At 42.3% G+C, this 19689-nt stretch overlaps 1 protein-coding gene across 1 annotated transcript in view; it reads right to left on the bottom strand.

The window, feature by feature from the left end:
* MACF1 (microtubule actin crosslinking factor 1) overlaps nucleotides 1-19689 on the bottom strand; it is a 370629-nt gene that overhangs the window by 140100 nt on the left and 210840 nt on the right. Inside the window, 10 exon segments of the mRNA XM_078145466.1 lie at nucleotides 359-405; nucleotides 408-510; nucleotides 3549-3782; nucleotides 6489-6638; nucleotides 6736-6951; nucleotides 9337-9486; nucleotides 10544-12789; nucleotides 12792-13406; nucleotides 13409-15863; nucleotides 18688-18823. Of these exon segments, the coding sequence (XP_078001592.1) occupies nucleotides 359-405; nucleotides 408-510; nucleotides 3549-3782; nucleotides 6489-6638; nucleotides 6736-6951; nucleotides 9337-9486; nucleotides 10544-12789; nucleotides 12792-13406; nucleotides 13409-15863; nucleotides 18688-18823 (6352 nt within the window).

Here is a 19689-nt window from a genome sequence, read left to right as displayed (position 1 = left end):
CAAACAGAGGGAGCCATGAACACGCATAATCTAAAAGCCATTCCAAGCTGACCTTCGAATTCATAGAAAAGATACATATGTAGTAGATTTCCTCTCATATGTTGAAAAGAATTTTTAAAATAACTTTTCATTCTTTGCATAGATACTAGGTAATAATAAGGGAAGACAACCCAGGTGCATGCTATGTGGCAGAGAGCAGTCTGTGAATTCAAATTTCCTACTGGTGAGTCTCATAGTGCTACCTTATGTGAAGACAACAGAATGGAATACACATGGTCCAGTGACATGTGTCTCTAGCAGGGCTGGGTAGAAGCCTGCCTCTGTGGGAGAATGTCCATCCCTCTGTTCCAGTACTGACCTTCACAGAGTCTTGCTTCTGCTGCAAGGTGCAGAGGTCCTCGGGCCTGCCCCTGTGACGTAGTGACCTGTCAAGGCCTGCTCAGCTTGGCTTACCCAGGCACAAAGGTCCTCCAGCCTCTGGTGGCATGTGTTCTGCTGCTCCTGTAGTGTCTGGTTGGAATGCAAAGGTATTAAAAGACAGTTAGTACCTCCCCCCAAAGGGGGCCAAATAAAAATCAAGTCCTTGAAATGCAAAATGGAAAGGATATATACTTCAAGGTGGGCGGGAGGGGTGAGATGGGACAAGCACAGAAACCATACTTGAAAAGCTCTCCTGGCCTCCCAGTCTGAGCATCAGAGTCTGAAAACAAGGATAACACGGTCTCACCACTTTTCCCCAGGCTGCTTAAGGCAGCCAACTCTCCATTATCCAAGGCAAATAGGAGTAAAGGCCCATATGACAAGGCTGAGCTAATATTTTCAAGATTTTCCTTCATTAGAGCTTTGAGTTACTACACTGATGGGTCTGAGTTTTAGGCTCTTTCATTTTTCCTACCCATCCTTTGAATCTACTAAATATTGAGAAAATGGACAAAAGGAAGGAAAATCACTGCATGCCATATGTTATGATGCCTGTGATATGGAAAAGAAGGAAGTTTTCCAGCAATAATTTTTACCCAGTGACCACCCGCCTAGTTATCCCCAGTGAATTACACAGATGTGAGAGGTCTGGAGAGAGGTCCCTGGCCAGAGGAGCATGCTTCTGTGACTGGTTCCACCTCCAGGCCCCACCTTTGCTACATGACAAAAAAGCACCAGATAGGAGGGATTGAGCATGATGTGTGTCTCTGACCATCTTTTTCTTTTTTCTTTTTCCATCAAAAAACAATTCTGAACTGAGCATTCTCTTCTCACCAGTGTCTACCTCATGATGGTGCTCTGGCACCTACACTCACAAAGAGGTGCCCAGCTTGGCTCCCTCTCTCTCCCCCTCCTTTTAACACAAACAATATAAGGATTCTGGAAGAGAGCTCCTAAGAGCTCTTCAGCTGCAAAGAGGGATCTTCATGGGTTAGGATGGGTGCAGACTGAATCTGAAAAAAGCAAAGCAAACAGGTTAACATACACACACACACACACACACAGAGGTAGACATAGAGGAAGGCATAGCATTTCTTAAGGGGTTCAAGGTTAACATGAGTTGTGGCATTAATTGTGTGCATGGTGAGAATAACCACACGCAGCTGTACTCCCCCCTGCAATTTAGCAGTGTCCTCAGGCTGGGGCCCTGTCCTTGGGGGCCTCACATTTCACTGCCATGGCCAATGAGACTTCATTAATTACTCATAGATGCTACCTGCACTGGACTCAATTTGTGTAGCACTAAGCCAGGTCCTAAGTGAATGTCCAGATTTGGGAGGCTAGATGACCACACCCCCAACACCTTGTGGAAGGTTTTTCTTTGGTCAGTGCTCAATTGTACTTCAAACATAGCTGATTCAAAGGCCCAGCTGAAGGAAGACAAGTGTAAAAGTGTACTTGGTCTTTTCTAAGGGCCTCTTGCTTTCCCCACAATTAAGAAGGGGAATACAAATGGTGTGGGTCCCAGTTTACAAACTGGACACCAAGGCCCAGAAAGGTGAAATAAATTCCAAGTTACCTACTTGTTTAATAACTGACATTTATATAGCATTTTAATGCTTGCAAAATGCTTTTCATCTAATTTGATCCTCGAAACAACACTGGAAACAAGGTAATGAAACTGAGGCTCAGAGAGGGTAAGGGATCACCCAGGGGTATGTATGCAGCCAGGATCCAAGGTAGGGCTTGAACCTGGTTGTACTCATGACAGTCTAAGGCTCTTTCTAATGCAAGACCACCCTTATACTTGCCTTCTCAATAGTGAGGTAACATATGTGAGGTAAGAAAAAAATCACTACCATCACCCCAGGATTGTTATATTAACAGCAACAATGGAGTTGATAATGCAGTGGGAGCAATAAAATGTGAAGCTGTCTGGAGGTTTTTTGTTTGTTTTAAGGTATTGTGATGGAGAGGCAAGTGCCGTGGGGATGAGCACTGGACTTGGGAGGCAGAATGGTACAGTTCCGTACTTGAGTCAGGAGCCTTGGGTTCTGGTCCTGGCCTCCCTACACTGACCTCTGCCTTCCCGACAGTTTATCTTTGTATGCCCTTCCAGCCCCCTGAGCTCCCTTTTATGTGTTGTCCTCCCCTGTTAAGAATATAAATTCCTGGAGGTTATAAACTGTTTTTCTGCTTGTATTTGTATTCCCAGGACTGAGTGCGGTGGTTGGGTACATAATAAGCATTTAACAAATGCTTGTGAGCCTAGGAGACATAAGACCACCTCTGTGACTTGCAGCTTCCTCATTTGCAAAGTGGAGGTCATCCCATTTGCTCTACCACTTCCCAGGGATGTTATGAAGATCACATGATTTAACAGCTCTTGCAAACAGTAAACCTGAAAGTACTATCTGAATGTCAGCTACATTGGAGAGGCGAGATGCTCGAGCTTGAATCCTAGTTCTGCTACTGGTGAGGTATGTCAGCAAATCACTTCCCAGAAACGGAGTTTCAGGTAGTCCAGTAGTAAAATGAGGACAATAATCCTTGCGCACCGCACCGGACAGTGCTGTTGTGAGCAGAGCCCTTTGCAGACCATAAAAAGAATTTTTAAATGATAGTGCTGACATGATTATTCCTCTGTCATCTGTGGTCCTTATAAGACTGCTGTGACTTCATCAAGCACCTTGAGAACTACATATGATAGCTTGCATTTCTAGAGCACTTTCAGGTTTGCAAACTGCTCCACAAATATTATCTCATTTGATCCTCCCAACAACCCTAGGAGGTAGGGGTTGTTATTATCCCTATCTGACAGATGAAGAAACAGATGCAGAGAGGCTAAGCGCCTTGCCTGTCTTCATGAGTCTCTGGGCAGGAATGAGAAGCCAATCTGCCTGACTCCGAGTCCAGTGCTCTAGCCACTACACCATCTAGCTGCCCGGTTATTGTTTTATGAAAGAAAGGTACTATAATATGTCCAGTCATATATCTGGTGGAATTGTCCTAATCACCCTTTGAAAGGATGGAGGTGGCCACAAATAAATAGCAGCCAAGTTCTCAAGAGCAAGCTGGGAGTGGCAACCAGGGAGCCTAGGAAGAGAGAGCCTCTCCAAAGGCCTGACCTGGACCCGGGCAGCCTGCGTCAGTTGCTGAAGATGGCCCTGGAGTGCATCCTTTTGGGCTGTAGTGTGCACCGACAGCTCATGGAAGGCCTTCTGCAGCTCATTCAGAAGCCTCAGCAGCTTCCGGCTCTGTGGAGGGGCCAAGTCCTGGGCATGCTCTGAGATGAAATACTGAATGTCCAAAGCAAGAATGTCCAGCTGCGATCTCCTCTCAGAGAAGGGCTGTTTCAAGGCCTGAAAAAGTACAAGAGAAAGATGAATGGGAAATGGACCTCCTGTGCACTGCCTCACACGAGCAGCTCTGCGCCTCCCTTCTCAGTACAGAGATGTCCCAATTAAAGAACTAAACAGAGATGCTTCTTTGTGCGGAGCATGGAGAGACAAACCAATCCTTGAGAGCCTCTCAACCCTATCTCCTCCAGGCTCTGCATAGGGAACTTATTAAGTTGCCTCTACTGGACCTCAATTCTCAAACACTTTCAGTGAGCTTATGTGCTCACCGAGCACCTCAATCCAGAACAATCAAGACTCCGCACAGATCATTTCTGTTTGGCTTTGGAATGCAGCTCACCCATCACCGATTCTTTACTTTTAAAACTCAATTTTATGAATAAGTCAATGAAAAAGCATTTATTAAATACTTATGATGTTCTAGGCACTGTGCCAAGGGCTGGGGGTCAAAGATTAAGAAAAGAGCTCGTCTCAGAGCTTGCATTCTAGCAGGGGAAGGCAACCCACCTGGTAAAGATGGGATCAGTGAAAGGAATTTTGTTCTAGAGTGGTAAAATGGGAGTACTCAGGCAGCGACCGGCAGATGGCAAGCTGGCCAGGGCAGACAGCGGCGGGGAGTGTGAAAGTGAAGCACAGATAAGAATGCACATGGCACTTTGAGCTTTGTGAAATGCTTTACGTATATTATCTCCTTTGATCCTCACAACAACCCTGGGAGGTAGGCATTACCATTATGTCCATTCTGCAGATGAGGACACGGAGGCTGAGAGAGGTGAAATGACCTATTCAGTGTCACAGAGCTAGGGTCTGAGGCAGAATTTGACCTCAAATTTTCCAGACTCCAAGTTCAATGCTCTAGTCTCCATGCCACCAACCCGACCATCAGCTCAGAATGTATTTATCTTTGATATTCAGAATGTTATTTCTCTGTGGTGGATTTACTAGAGGCAGCCTTTGCTCCAGCAAATTTGGAGGCATAGTGGATAATATGCTGGACTTGAAGTCAGGAATACCTGGATTCAAATCCCAACTCAATCATTTACTAGCTGTACAACCCAGGGAAATCACTCAATCTCATCTTCGGTTTTCTCATCAGTAATGTGAGGCAAGATAATGGAACTAGCTCACAGCATTGTTGTGAGAATCAAGTGAGATAATGTATGTAAAGGGTTTTGGAAACTTTAAAATACTATAGAAACTTCAGCTATTATTATTATTTCCTACATAATTAGGTTTTGAAATTGCTAATTGGTGAGAGGTTGTCAGTCAGAGACTGATGAAGCACTGCAGATAAATGAGAGCTCATGAGGTTTCTAGAAATGCTAGCTGGAAGGGGTGGGGGGGGGCCCCCTTCATGGATGTCTCATCGGAGCACCTCATTTTTCCAGAGAACCAGAGAAGGAGTGACTTGATCAAAGTTATAAACAAGCCAATGGTAGATTCAGGATTAGAATGCAGGTCTCTGGACCCCTAGTTCAGGGTCTTTCCATTCCATCCTATAGCCATTGATGCTGCTGTTATACTTTGCACTGAGGGGATTATACACAGACTTCCCATGTGACAGATGCCTTATTGCAGGGAAGAGGGGCCAAAGATGACAGCCGCCACTTCCCAAGTCACTGACTCCACATATATTTGACTGAGCTCCTTCAAGGAACCTGGGTCCACTGCACATCTTTACAAGGCCACCAGAAGTGCAGGGAAGACTGAGAGAAATGTAGTGCCCTGGAATCAGAGCTAACACTTTGGCATCAGGTTTATCACTGAACCAGAAACAAGACAGCAGGTTGATCCAGATAATCAGCTCTGGTGATAATGTCCAGTCTGATGTATATTTCCCATCCATGGAAAATCCCAGAGGAATGGTATCTGCAAAGTTCCACATGCCTGATTATATTTAAATAGAAAAATTAAACAGACCTGACATTATACCGAAAATGAAAAGTCACCCAAAGGGTTCTAAAGCCACACTCATATTTTAATAATAATAGCTCCCATTGCCATACCACCATTGTGTTTACAAAATGCTTTTTGCTTACAAATAGTAGACGACTGCTCCTGGATATCAGGTTATCTATCAGAAGTGAGCATTAACCTTATCTTGCCTGGAACCAGGCCTCCAAGACACTTTCCAGCCATCATTAAGACTTTGTACCCCACTGCACCCCACCTCATTTTTCCAGCTTTCCCTATTAGAATGTCAGCTCCCAGAGGGAAGGCATGGTCTTATCACACATATTTGTATTCCCAATGCTTAGCACAGTGCCTGGCATATAGTAACTGCTTAATAACGGCCTTTTCTAGGTCCTAACATAGTGCTTTTAGGTTTAAAAAGTACTTTTTATACATTAGTCTCACTGATCCTCACAAAATCCCAGTTATTAAAGAACAAGTATTCACTAAACATATACTATGTGCCAGGCACTGTGTTAAGTGCTGTTCAAAAGACAGTGCAAGTATTATTATTTTCATTTTAGAGATGAGAATATTGAGGCTCAGAAAGATGAAGTGATTTGTCTAAAGTTATATAGCTAATAGATGGTGAAGGTCAGGCTAGAACCCAGGTCTCTTGACTACATGTCATATATACCCTTTCTCTTTCCCCCACACTATACTGTTCTGAACAGTAGTTCTTAACAGAAAGAGAAAAAGACAAAAACTCCAAGGGAAAATTAAATGCATGATAAGTAACTGAAAGTCTGGCAATACCTCATATTCCTGAAGATGGTTATTCAGGTCAGTAGCATCTGATTCATTGACATTTTCTCTGTTGCATAGAGTGTGACTGGTTTCATTAATCCAGGTTCCTAATTCTTGAAGTTTGTCTTGTAGAACTTCATGTTGGTTTAAGATTTTAGCCTACAGAAAAAAAACACGGTCATTGAATTATAATTATAATCCCTAAACCTGCCTAGACTTTTTGGGCCTGCCATTTGGCTGTAAAGAATAATTCTACCTTTTCCACATCCACATTGTTCTGGAGGCTCAGCAATCTGGAGGCCCATGTGTCACTCACAGATCTGAAAGACTTCTGAAGATTTTTGGCATCTTTCTCCAGAGCCTTCAGCAACTGAGCAGGGACTTCTTGGGGCTGGTTGGCCACAATCTGATTAACACACTCCAGCTCTCGATTCACCAGGATGGACAGATCCCTTAGCTCTCTGTCCAGAACCTGTGAGGGAGAAAGGGAAATTAACTCCATATGGCCCCAAGGGGTGAATACAAAGGAAGAGTGTGAAGCAACCACAAAGACTAATAAGAATAGCATCAGGAAGGAGAAGCACAGGATTAGTTTGAAGACTGCATGAAGAAAGTGTCAATGACAACTATGTGGGGGGTTAGAAGAGGAAAAATGACAATGGCAGGCTCTGGCTTGGATCACAGGGGTGAGCTTAACAAACAAGTGGGGCAATTTAACTTCTTCTACGCCCCGGTGAGGCTTCTGCCACATTCATCTTTACAATTTTATAGTTAATCCTATACATTTTCTCAGCTACATTTGAAATTGTTCATATTTCTAAGCTTGCAGGCATATTTTGACTCACTGTACTCCTCAAAGCTGCCCAACAATGAAACAGGTTGTCTTAGAAGGTAGTATTTTCAACGGAGATGTAGTGGATAGTGTGGCATGGTATAATGGATACAGTCCTAGACATTGAATCTGGAAGACCTAGATTCAAATCTTACCTCAAGTGGGGGGAATGGAATAAACATTTGTTAAGGGCCTACAATGTGCCAGGTACTGTGCTAAGCACTTTATAAATATTATCTAAATGCTTTTCAGCTGTGTTGACCCTTGGGCAAGTTACCTGAGCAAGTTCTCTCAGTATCAGTTGTCTCCTCTGTCAAAGGGAGGAGATAACAATCTCTCTCACTCACTTCACAGAGTTGTTGGAAGCATCAAATGAGAATGCACCTAAAAGTATTACAAGCCACAAGTGCTTTATATATGTCAATTAACGGCATCATTGTTACCCAATGGAGGGCGGGATGAACCCTGGTGAGGGATGCTATAGAATTCCTGTTCAAGGACAAACTGGACCAGATACTCCCTGAGGCTGCTTACAACTGAGACTTTAGAGTCTTTCCTTGTCATTCCCACAGCGTCCCACCTTCGGAATTATTTCAGTTTTTCATTGCCCCACTTTGTGTCTTTCCTACCTCTATAGCATCTTTATTGCAATGGAGGTCATTATGAAAGGCAAGAAAAAGACGGAATGTTATATGTAGGTAACAGTTAGCAGGACAGTTCATCTGGAATGGTGAGTACATGAAGGTAAGTAATATATAGGAAGCCTGAAAGGTGATGATGATGATGATGATGATGATGATGATATCAGCTAATATTTATATAGCCCTCAACTCTCTGCCAGGCACTGTGCTAAGTGCTTTATAATCACTGTCATTTGATCCTCACAACAATCCTGGGAGGTTGTTGTTATTATTATCATCCTCATTTTATAGATGAGGGAACAGAGGCAAACTGAAGTTAAGTGACTTACCCAGCTATCAAGGATCAGTGGTCAGGTCTGAATTCAGGTATTCCTGACTCCAGGCCCAGAGCTCTATCCGTTGTGCCCCCTAATCAGATCATAAAGTGTTTTAAATGCAAAATATGAGTTTGTATCTGATCCTTGGGGCAATAAAGAACCCCCAGAACTTCTTGAGCAAGGGAATGACATGATCAGATCTACACTTTTGGGAACATCAATTTGAAAGTTGTGTGAAACATGTATTCGAAGGGGGAGACTGGAAACAAGGATACCAATCAGGAAGTTATTCCAACCATTCAGGCAAGTAGTGATGAAAGCTTGAACTAAGATGTTAGTAGAGAAGAGAACGTTACAAACTAGGTGAGCAGAAAAATGCTGGTGCTCTCAATAGAAACAGGAAAGGTAGGAAGAGGAGAAGATTTTGGAAAAAACAGTGAGTTCTATTTTGTACATGCTGAATTTGAGATACCTATGGGACATCTAGTTAGAACATTTAGAAATGTCCAGTAGGCAGCTGGTGATGCAGGACTCAAGTTCAAGAGAAAGATTAGGGGCTACAGTGGAGATGTGAAAGTCATCTGCATAGGCAAATCACAATTGAAGTAATGGAAGCTGATGTCATCACCAAAAGTATAAATGGAAAAGAAGAGGGCCCAGGGAGAGGGTACTGAAGGCCAGGCACAAATGGAGGGTAGAATGTGGGTAAGGATCATATGAAGGAACTGAGTAGTTAGGCAGATAGAAGAACCAAATATTTTCAAAGCTACACGTTTGTTGGTCAAAACAACCTACTGCAATGGCTGAACAGCAGCCCTAACACTACCAGTGATCAAGTACTATGGAATTTAGTCAGTCCTCCTCTAGAGACTCTGAGCTACAGAAGCCTGCAGACTCTGGGACAAAAGTTAGCCATAAACCCCATTCAAACATAGAAATCCAGAAGTAAGACTGAACACAAATTTCATGAATCAGCTGTATCTTTTCATTACGCTATCCGGGGCCTGAACTTTAGGGACAAACCCAACAGGAGCCCTCAAACCTGGTGGGAAGCTCTGTGAACTTACCTTTGCCTGGTGCAATTGGTCTTGCAATTCTGCTAGGCTCAGCTGTGCTGGACAGATCTGCTTGGTTCTCATCTCAATATTCCGGAGGAGAGAGAGATAAGACACCAGCTGCTCATCGTGCTCCAAACAGAGCCGGCGGCTACACACCGTCTGTGGAACCAAAAGAGAGACTACTTGGGCCTCAGACAAATTTTTTCTGGTTCAGTTTTCCCCTTCTGAATAACGGAAAGATTTTCATTTTTAAGACACTAAAACAAAACAAACTCAGAGAGATCTAGTCTTACATATGCTTCCTTTCCACTAAAGAATCATTTCAAATAACAGTGATAAAATGTGATTTCATAAATTCCCAGTTACCAGGTCATTACCATTAATTTAGAAGCAATGTTTTAGCAAATATATCAATCTCCCAAAGAAACCCTACCTTTAGGTGGCACTACCACAAGTTGTCATATTATCTTCAATGGAAAATCTCTATCGTGGAGATTCTGCAATGTTTTGCAGAAGGGCATGCTAAACCACTGCCTTAATTCCCTAAAACAATTTCCTATACAGGAGATGAGCCCTATTAGGAGGGAATGTGACATGGCACAGTGGAAAGGTCACTAGATCAGAAATGCCAAGTATGGATCTCTGTTCTACCAACTACTAGCCACGTCACAAGAAAGTGGGCAATATGGTATACTGAAAGGAATATTGGTTTAGCAGTTAGAAGATGTGGTTCAAATCTAAGTTTAATTATTTACTAGCCTTGTAACCTTGGAAAAGTTATTTCATCTTTCTCTGGGCCCCTATTTCTTCAGCTGTAAGATGAAGTGACTGGACTAGATCTATCCAATCCTAACTTTCTACGTATAGTTTATAGATATTATGGATATTTATGGATATTTAACTTCCCTGAGGCTTGGTTTCATTTTCTATAAAATGCACATAGTATATATATTACAACTAGAGTAATGACTGTTACAAACATTACATAAGATAAAGTGTGCAAAATGTTTGGTGAATACAGAGAGCTATGAGTAATGAGTTATCTCAGGGAAGCAACTATTTATTGAGCACACCCACTCTCTCTATGTGTATATTATACATGTGTATTATTTTATGCACACACATATGGATTCATCATCCGGTTTTTGTAGAATTAAACTGCTAGTAATCCAATCATAGCCAAAACAAAAAGTATACACCCCAAAGTCAAACTTACTTTGGCTGCTTTGAAGGGCTCTTGGCCTGTGTCTTCATTCCCCTTTCCTTCTGGTGAAGTTACAAAGAGAGATTGCTCACTGCTGGAGCTCAGAATCACCGTCTCCTGGCCTGTTTTCTCATCCACCTTCCCTGCTTGGGCTAACGCCAGGGGTACTGATTTTTCTCCTTTATTCTTTGGATTAGACCTAGACTTAGATCTAGAGGCACTAGTGCCCTCTGGTGCAAGGTGCACTAAAGGTCTGGGAGGTTCTCCAGTCACTTCTGGGAATGGCTTTTCTTTAAGCTTGAGGGTTACAGAAGATCCCCAGTTAACTTTGGTGCCCTCTTCAGCTGTTTCTTCAAGTAACACTTTTTCTGGATTGGCCACTATGGGGGAAGCCAGATGTGAAATTTCCTCTCCAATTATTTCAAGACCTCTTATTTGTTCAGATTTGAAAATTCTGCCAAGTCCTTCATTGTTTCTGCTGTCCTCTTGCATAACAATTTTTTTTTCTGGGAATCCCAAACCCTGAGTTTCTTGTATGTTTGCTCCTGAGGCTGTAACTTCTGCAATTTTAAATGGTATTAGTGAGTCACAAGTTATCTCTTGCCATGACCTTTCTCTGGGGCCATAAGAAGAGACGCTCATGTTTTCTTTATCTCCAAAAGAGACAGAGGGATTTTGGAGTGACTTTGTTGGCTTGAAAGTTAGGAAAACGTCTACATCCTGGGTGCCTTCTTTAATTGCTCCTGTGGACATTACTTGGGGTGCTATGTCCTTTGATTTATCAGTTAAAGAAAACTTCTGACTGACATACAATTCTTTCTCTCTTTCCTGTACTGTACCCTCTTTAGCTTGTAGATTTTCCTGGGAGTCTTGTTCATCTTTCACAGTCATCTCCTGAGAAAACTTTGCTCCTGTGACAGGTACTAGTCTGCATGTATGGCCATTTTCTTTTGCACTCAGTTCCTTTTCCCTTTCCCTTTCCATATCAGTAGTGATTGGTTTCCCCATAGCAAGGTCAGTCAGCAACTCACCCAAAGTTCCACACTTTGATTCTTGTGTCTCTGAAGTCAGTGATACCTGGTCCTCTAGAGTTTGTCTTTCCTTGGTATGCTGGATTATTTCTACTTGAGCAACGACTTCCTGACTTGAATCTGTTTTCTCCTTTTCTATGTTTCTCCAAACCACCACTCTCATCTTTCCAGGAATATCAGGACTTTTAATTTTTATTTGTTTTACACCAGAATTGTAACCCTCTGGGTGAGGCTGTTTCACAACAATTTGGTCTAAGAAACTGCCCTCAAAACTTGGAGAAAGTGTGATTTTGGTGGAATCTATAGCATCTTGAGGGGCTGTCCTCTCACCCTGATCCACTGATTTATATCCTCCTGATGAAAGCTCCCTCACTTCCATATCTTCTATAGACCTTCCTAAGCTCTCTGTTCCCTGAACACCTTCAAGAACCCTTACTTTAGTTTTTCCTTCTGTAGCCCTACACATTTTCTCTGTTTCCTCTTGGTTTTCACAATAACTCACTTCAGTTGCCTGGTTATAAACAGCCAATATTTCCCTTCTTGGAAATTCATTTTTTAATTCACATGATTCAATTCCTTTTTGAATTTCAATCCATGAGCTGTCATTTATTCTTTGAATATCTGTCTGAATAGAAGCTAACAATTCAGGATGGATTAGTCCTCTTTCAGCAGCTTCTATTAAAGTTACTCTCTGGCCACTAGATACATCAACAATTCCTCCATTCAACACCTGATGAGTTGCAATTACTCGAACCATTTTCTCATCCACCAATTTTTGTTCCAAAGCTGACTTTAACGATAGTCTTTTGCCTGTAGCAGTATCTAAAATTCCTCCAGCATCTGCCTGGGCTTCCAGTAGTCTCAACATAGGCACAAGGTCTACTTTTCCAAGTTGGGCTGCTTCAGATAGAGTGAGCTGTTTGCCAGCTACTCCATCTCTGACATCTGAGAAGGGAATTATCTCTAGATATCTCTGCCCAGATTCAACATCAATCTTACATTTTTTAATAAGTTCTGAATAAGGTACAATTTTACAGTTCTCAGGATCTACAATCCCATGAATCATTCCTGAAGACAATGTAGCTTCACTGGATGAGAGTCCTTTTCTTACCGCTTCTGATAAACTCAGTCTTCGGCCAGAAATGGGATCTACAAAGCTTCCACTTAGGGCTTGAATTTCTTGGACTTGATTTGTAAAGTCTCCGGTAATGAGACCAACTGCTATGGCTCAGGGAGCGAAATAAATGCCTCTGTTTGGGGATGAATAAATTGATGAAAGCATATGTTCTCAACTTGCTTGAGTTCTTTGGACAAATCTCCATCAATTAAACCATGCTCAGTGGCATTATCAACTGAGAGCCTCATCCCAGAACCGTGGTGAATAATTCCTCCATCCACTACCTGTTTAGTTAACAACTGAATGGCTTCTTCTCTCTCCAAAAGACCTTTGTCAATGGACTGGATAACTGTTAAAGGAATTTTGGTGTCAGGATCTATAATTCCATTTGTTTCAACCTGTATACTAATCAGCTTCTGCTTGGCTTTCTTCTCAGACTCTCTACCTTTGGTAGCTTTCTCCAGGCATATAAGTTCTCTCTGATCAGCACTATCCACCAAACCAAGATTTGAAGCCAAAGTTACTGAGACTTTTTTATCTCTCTTCAGATCAACAATTCCCCCAGTCACCAGTTGCCCCTCTAAAATCCTTGTGGCTGTTTGCTTGTCCAATAATCCAACCCTGACAGCATCTCTCACAGAACAGATAGTGTTAGTATAGGGATCTAAGACACCGCTTATGGTTTTGTCTGACGTGAAAACCTTCTGTAGAAGGTTCTCATTCATTAACCTTCATCGATGACTTCTTCCGTTGTCAAAGATTCACATGTTTGAGAGTCAAAGAAGCCCCGGAACATTTTCAGCCTCTCCATAAGTTTCACCGCAGTGTGGCTAGGTACTACGCCACAGGCTACTGCCTCATTTAGTAAGAGCTTCTGGCCAGTCTCATCACGAAGGATGCCCCCATCTTCTAACTGTGCTGCCAACATTTTTAAGGTAGCATCTTCACTCAGCTCTAAAGGATGGTCCAGTAATGGTGACATTTCCATAGCACCATCAACTGACATACTTTCCATATCTCTTTTCATCATCTTCATCTGACTTTCACTTGCCATCTTTCCTCTTCCCAGATTCTGTTTTTGGTCATTACTTTCTTCTCCTTTTACTAATTCATCCACTGTTCTTTCTTTTCCCAGTAAATGAAGAGCCTTAATATTTAAGGGCTTCATGTCTGACTCTGGGTGCAAGGTTTTCTCTTCCTGTGATTCTGATGGTTCACTTTGATGTTTTACAAGCTCTCTTCCAATTCCACCAAGAACATGTGCTTCTTTTTCAGTCCTGGGTATAATCCCTTGCTCTTGCTGTAAAGTAGAAACTGTCTCAGTTAGAGTTCTCTTATTTTTCCTTATTGGTTCAGCAGATAAGGGGTCTTTGTCAATTAAAATTTGAATGCCCACAAATTCTTCACTAGAATACAGTTCTTTTGGCTCTTCTTTCTTGATTATAGAATTTTGCCTTTGTTGTTCTGATTCAGTGGTAAGTATGTTCGTAAAACCACCAGGATCTGGAATTCCCATTTCTTGATCCTCTGGGAATGAATTTTTTCCAGATACTTCTGAAGTAAAGGGGCTTACTTCTAAAATCATCTTTTTCTTTTTTGTTTGACCAAATGTTGGCTGTTCTTTTGGAGATCCCTCTTTCAGGACAAACTGTAATTCTTTATGTCTTATAGTTAAACCATCCCCTATGTCAATTTCAGGATGTTTTACACTGGCCAAGTCTCTTATTTTTCTGGGAGCCTCTGGACCTGGCTGGCTAACTTCACAAGTTTCTAGTGAATTAGCATGGGATGTTTCCCTCTGCACTGGTGTTAGGATTTCCACTAGTCCTTCATCTAACAGAAGCAGTCTGTGTCCACTGTGTACATCAATATAGCTGTGAGTCATCAGATGAAACAAGACCTTTTCATGGTCACTTCTTGGTACATGCGCACTTTGGTCTTCACTGTACAATGGGGCTGCTGCCGCAGTATTAATACCAAGTGCACTTCTTTCTAAAGAGCCTGCCAACTGCATACTGGGCATCACATCAGGTATGCAAGTAGATTTTAAGTTCTTGGCGATGTCTTTGTCCAAGATGCCTTTATCAACTGCTTCCTTCCAGGACCAAACTTCTGTAGTTGCTGGTTGAAAAAGAGCCTTGATGTACTGCCTGTTGCTAAGGATTTCATAAGCTAGCTCAGTAGATAGGATACCTTGTTCCAGAGCATCAGCAATTGAGAGGATCTCTCCAGATTCAGGCCATAGCAACCCCATAAAAGACCAAAGGGACTGGAGAATCACAAGGGCCATCTTAGAAGCTATTAAATTTTTCTTCACTGCTTCATCTACTGTCAACCTATACCCTGTGACAGTATCTATGATGCCTCCTGTCTGAAGCTGTCTGATGAGGATGGCACAGGCCATGTCCTGGTCAATCAAATTATGTCTTACAGCTTCATCAACCGTTAGGCGATGTCCTGTTCTGGGGTCTACGATGCCACCTGCAAAAAGCTGAGCTTCCAACAACCGGACAGTAACTTCTCGATCAATCAGTCCCTCCTGAACAGCACGAAAAATGCTAACCTTCCTGCCTGATTTCAAGCTCACCATCCCCCCTGCCAGTTGTTTGACAGGCAGCAGTCTTAGCCCTGAATCCTGGTGAACAATACATCTTTGCATGAGATCCAGTAGACTGATTTTCTCAGCTGTATTGGGGTCAATCAAATTCTTACAAGATCTCAGGTGAGTCTCTATCTTTGAATGGAGCTGTGTTGTGGTGAGTCCTTGGTAAGAAGCTTCTTTCAGGCTGACTTCCTTTTCAGTGGGAGAAAAAGGAAAGCTTCCAGTGGCCAGGTGAACTTCTAAGATCTTCATTCCAACTCTCTCACTGATTTTTCCCTTTCCCATTGCTTCAACAACAGGAAGATAACCTTTGCCTTCAGAAAGAAGGTTTATTGAGGATTGGGCATCCTCTAATTCCTGAAGCAGCTGGCAAGTTTGTTGATCAATGAGGTTTCTGGACAAGCCTTCCTTCAAAGTGAGTTTTTCATTGGTCTCAGGGACATCCAGTCCAGACATGATAACCTGGGCTTCTAGGAGCACCAAGCCTGTGTCTTGATCAATGAGGCCCTTCTGCATGGCCTTGAAGATGGGAAATATTTCCACTGTGCCCAGGTCAATCACCCCGGCTACTGTTCTGCTTCCCTAAAAAATAACAAAAAGGAAAATAAGAATAATACTAAAGAAGCAGCATGACTAAAGGAGAGAGGCATTTAAAGTACTTTAATGCATAAAAGTCAGAGGTATCTCAGCCCAGGTTAGAGAAAATCCCACATGTAGGAGCTTGAGAGCTTATGGCAAAACACAAATATTTCCTAACCTGCATGGTGTTCAGCCAGGCTGTAAACTCAGCCAGGAGACTGAGGTGGGGCTGAATAAAGATAGATCTGATGACAGATCAAAGAAGTCACTTTACAGTACTACACAGTGGAAAGCAACAAGGGTGCCAAGAGTAAATATGTCTATGGTCAGTTCACCAGAGACCTTCTATAAAGACACACAGCTTTCTTGCTCCCTCATTAACAGTTTCTAGAAGAGAATAATTCAAACCCTGACAGGAAGTGTAACGTTTTTGGAAAAATCATTAGACTGGGAGTCAGAAGATCTTCTAGGCTTATGTCTTAGCTCTGCTACCTACTAGCTGTGTGGCCACAGAAAAGTCTTTTAAACTTCTGGGCCTCAGTTTCAGTATCTGTAGAATGGGGTTGTTAATACTTATACTGCCTCTCTCAAAGAACTGTGGGGAGGATTAAATAAGTATGTAAAGTACCTTGTAAATATAGGATACTATAGAATATGGTATCATGTAACAGCTTCCCACTACTTTCTTTCTATCTAGTTTCTGCCTTCCATGAATAAGGATCTCACAGCAGCCAGCAGCTCCATAATGCCAAGTACGCTAGAATTGGTGCGTAGGAAAATAACAAACAAGTTTAGGCAGCCCTGCAGTAATGAAGCAGGCTGGTCCCAATGAACATCTATGTTCTTATTTGCCCATAATAGCTTTTCCCTGAATTGCTCTGATTTAAATTAGCTCCAGGAAGTGGAAGTCACATGAACAAGCCGAGGAAGCCACCAGCAGGCTTCTCCTCTTGGCCATTCAACGGGCAAAATCAGAAACAAAGAATAAAGCATGTGTAGAAAGTTAACCATTCAAGGAGGCAGAACAAGAGCACTAGCTTCTGACCTTGGCCAAAAGGGTCACTACACCTCATGAAATGAAGTTTCTTTTGGCAAAGCTTGTGAAAATATTATTTGGAGCCAGACCTTGTGATAACTGAGAAAAAAATGATTCTATTCTGGACTCTCTATTTCTCCAATAAAATTCATGAAGTCTCAGCAATACCCAACCCTTGGGAAGAAAACTGTTGTGAGAGGGCGCAGGAAAGAAAACGTAACTATTCTTTCCAGCACACTTGTGCTGCAAGCAGGAGCAGCAGTGAGCTAGAAGCGAACTTCTGAAAAGGCCCTCCCAAACTTGCCCTTTCAGACCTAACCAAGCACAGCAAGAGAAGAGAGAAAACATAAAAGGCTTTTACTTACCAGAGCTGTAGGGTACGTACGCCTTGAGCAGCTAAGAGACAGAGCCTTACGGAGCAGCTCAGCCGTATCACACACAGTGTAAGCTTGGTGTTAGCGTCCAGCATGCGACCATTTTGCTTTTGCAAAAAATAGAACCCCAAACAGGTCGTCCTCTTTTCTCTTTATGCATTTGTGTTTAAACTCCAGGGGGTTAGTGAAACTTGTAAGCAAGGATGTCAGTTAATCATAACAATACTTCACATGAAACACACAAACAGTACAGGGAGACACATCATGCTCAATATAAATGGTGCTCAGCAGTTTGTATTTTGGGGGGAGGAAAGAAGTTTTTGGTTTTTTTCCATTTTCATAACCTTACAAAATGAGAATCAGATGTTCTCAGCAAGCAACTGTTAAAATTGTTCACATTCTCCCTTATATGGTGAAGCAACGAAGTCATTGTCAGGAAGGTCCCTCACAGAGAGAGAAGAAAAACTTGCCCATGCTTTTCCTATTTTGGATAAAGTACTAGTGACATGGTCACTTTAATTCTTGCTATAAAAATCTGGCATCTAGAGACCCGAGTTGAGGTGGGCTCTCTCTGAACATCAAAGTAATCAGGAAGACCAATGATTCCTTCCCTCTATTCATTTGGAAGATTACCCAGGCCAAATTTCATCACAGAGTAAGCAGATATCTTGGTCAAATCCCACATCCATGTTCATTGCTTCACAACATAAGAAACAAGCAGGCAAATGCACATAAATATCCCAGAGACACATGTATACAATATGGTGAGCTTACATACACGTAACGGATACCCATGAAGGACTTATGACAACCAACAAGAACTCCAACCCCTTTGACATGGCATGGGAAATTAACAAGTGACAGAGACAGATGAAGATACCATGTGATGGGATGAGCATGGATAAGGGAGGGGGGAGGTTCAGTGTCTCAGTCAGTGATGTTTCAAGCTCCAGGTTGCCCATCTAACCCATGTAAGAACTGAGAGAACCACAGAAGGGATAGTCCTTCCAAAAGGTGGGTTGAGTTCTCAGGTCTATCTCTACAAATGAAACTACTCCAAAAGAAGAAACTGGGGGTTCTCTAATTCACCATGATGCTTAAGACAGAACAGGCCCTGGAAATTAATGATGCCAATAATCACAATCAACTACAAAATGACCGACAGAAAGGAACCTAAATGGGCCCTGGAAAATTCCCTGAACCTAGTCTGGTTCTCTTGACTGACCAATACATTACTGAACCCCACACCCTCCTCCAAAAAATATGTGAGAGAGACATTACACTGCTGATGTGAAGTTAAAAATTAACAGCAAACTAGTCATGAAAGGCTGATGAATATGAGCTCAAACCACAAAACTCTTTCGCCTGCAGCATGTAGATGTAACCTCCTGGTATCTGGGTAACAAAGCACAAGTACCTTTTCCTCTGTCTTTTGGGCCAGCTGGCCCTGAAGCTGCTGAAGCTGACGGGCCGAGCCATCACACAGACCCTGGTAAGTTGTCTTCAGGGCCTCCAGCTGCTCAGAAATTCGTTCTTTTTCCTGGTCGGACAGCCTGGAAAAAGATAAAGTACAACCCAGGTCTGCTCTTAACTTCAGACTGCTGAAAGACTATAATCTGATGAAAACAGACTGAATCTTTCGGCCACAAATCAGCCCCCTGAAGGCACAATTTTGCTTCTAGATTATCAATACACAATTCATTTCTCTCTCAGCTTTTTGAAATTCAAAATTCTAATGATCTAGAACAAGTACAGTAGAGAAAGCAAGTGCTGGGCTTGGAATCAGGAAGACCTGAGTTCAAATCTAACCTCAAATATTTACTAGCTGTGTGGACCTGGGCAAGTCATTTAACCTCTCTCTGCCTCAGTTTCCTCATCTGTAAAATGAGGATAATAATAGTACCTACCTCACAGAGTCATTGTGGGAATCAAATGAGATATTTGTAGTGTTGAATGCAGTGCCTGACACATAGCAAGTAGATGCTTCACAAATGCTTGTTCCCTTTCCCTTAGACCACAGATATTAGACCACCTTCAGAGAAAATGCTTCAAGCCAGTAACCAGATTAAGGTAGAATCAAATTGCCAATATAACATTTTGGTTAGCCAGACCGCTCTCCATCTAAAGCAGGAGTTTTTACTCTTTCTTTGTGTCCTGGACCCCTTGGGCCATCTGGTGAAGCCTATAAGTCCCCTTCTCAGAACCATGCTTTCAAATACATGAAGGAAATTCTAAATTTCAATTAAAGGTTAGCAAAAATAAAGAAGTAACTTTTTTTCCATCCAAATTCATGCATGTGTCTTGAAATCTACCCTCAGCCCCCTTTAAGAAAACCTGATCTAGATTTTAACTTAGCAAACACAAATATATACACACATATTTTTTGCAGAGTACTTATTATGTGCCTAGCACTGTATGG

This window comes from Phascolarctos cinereus, unplaced genomic scaffold (genome assembly GCF_003287225.1).
Source record: "Phascolarctos cinereus isolate Bilbo 61053 unplaced genomic scaffold, phaCin_HiC Scaffold_726;HRSCAF=1367, whole genome shotgun sequence".
NCBI lineage: Eukaryota > Metazoa > Chordata > Mammalia > Diprotodontia > Phascolarctidae > Phascolarctos > Phascolarctos cinereus.
This window is presented reverse-complemented; position numbering and strand designations above follow the sequence as displayed.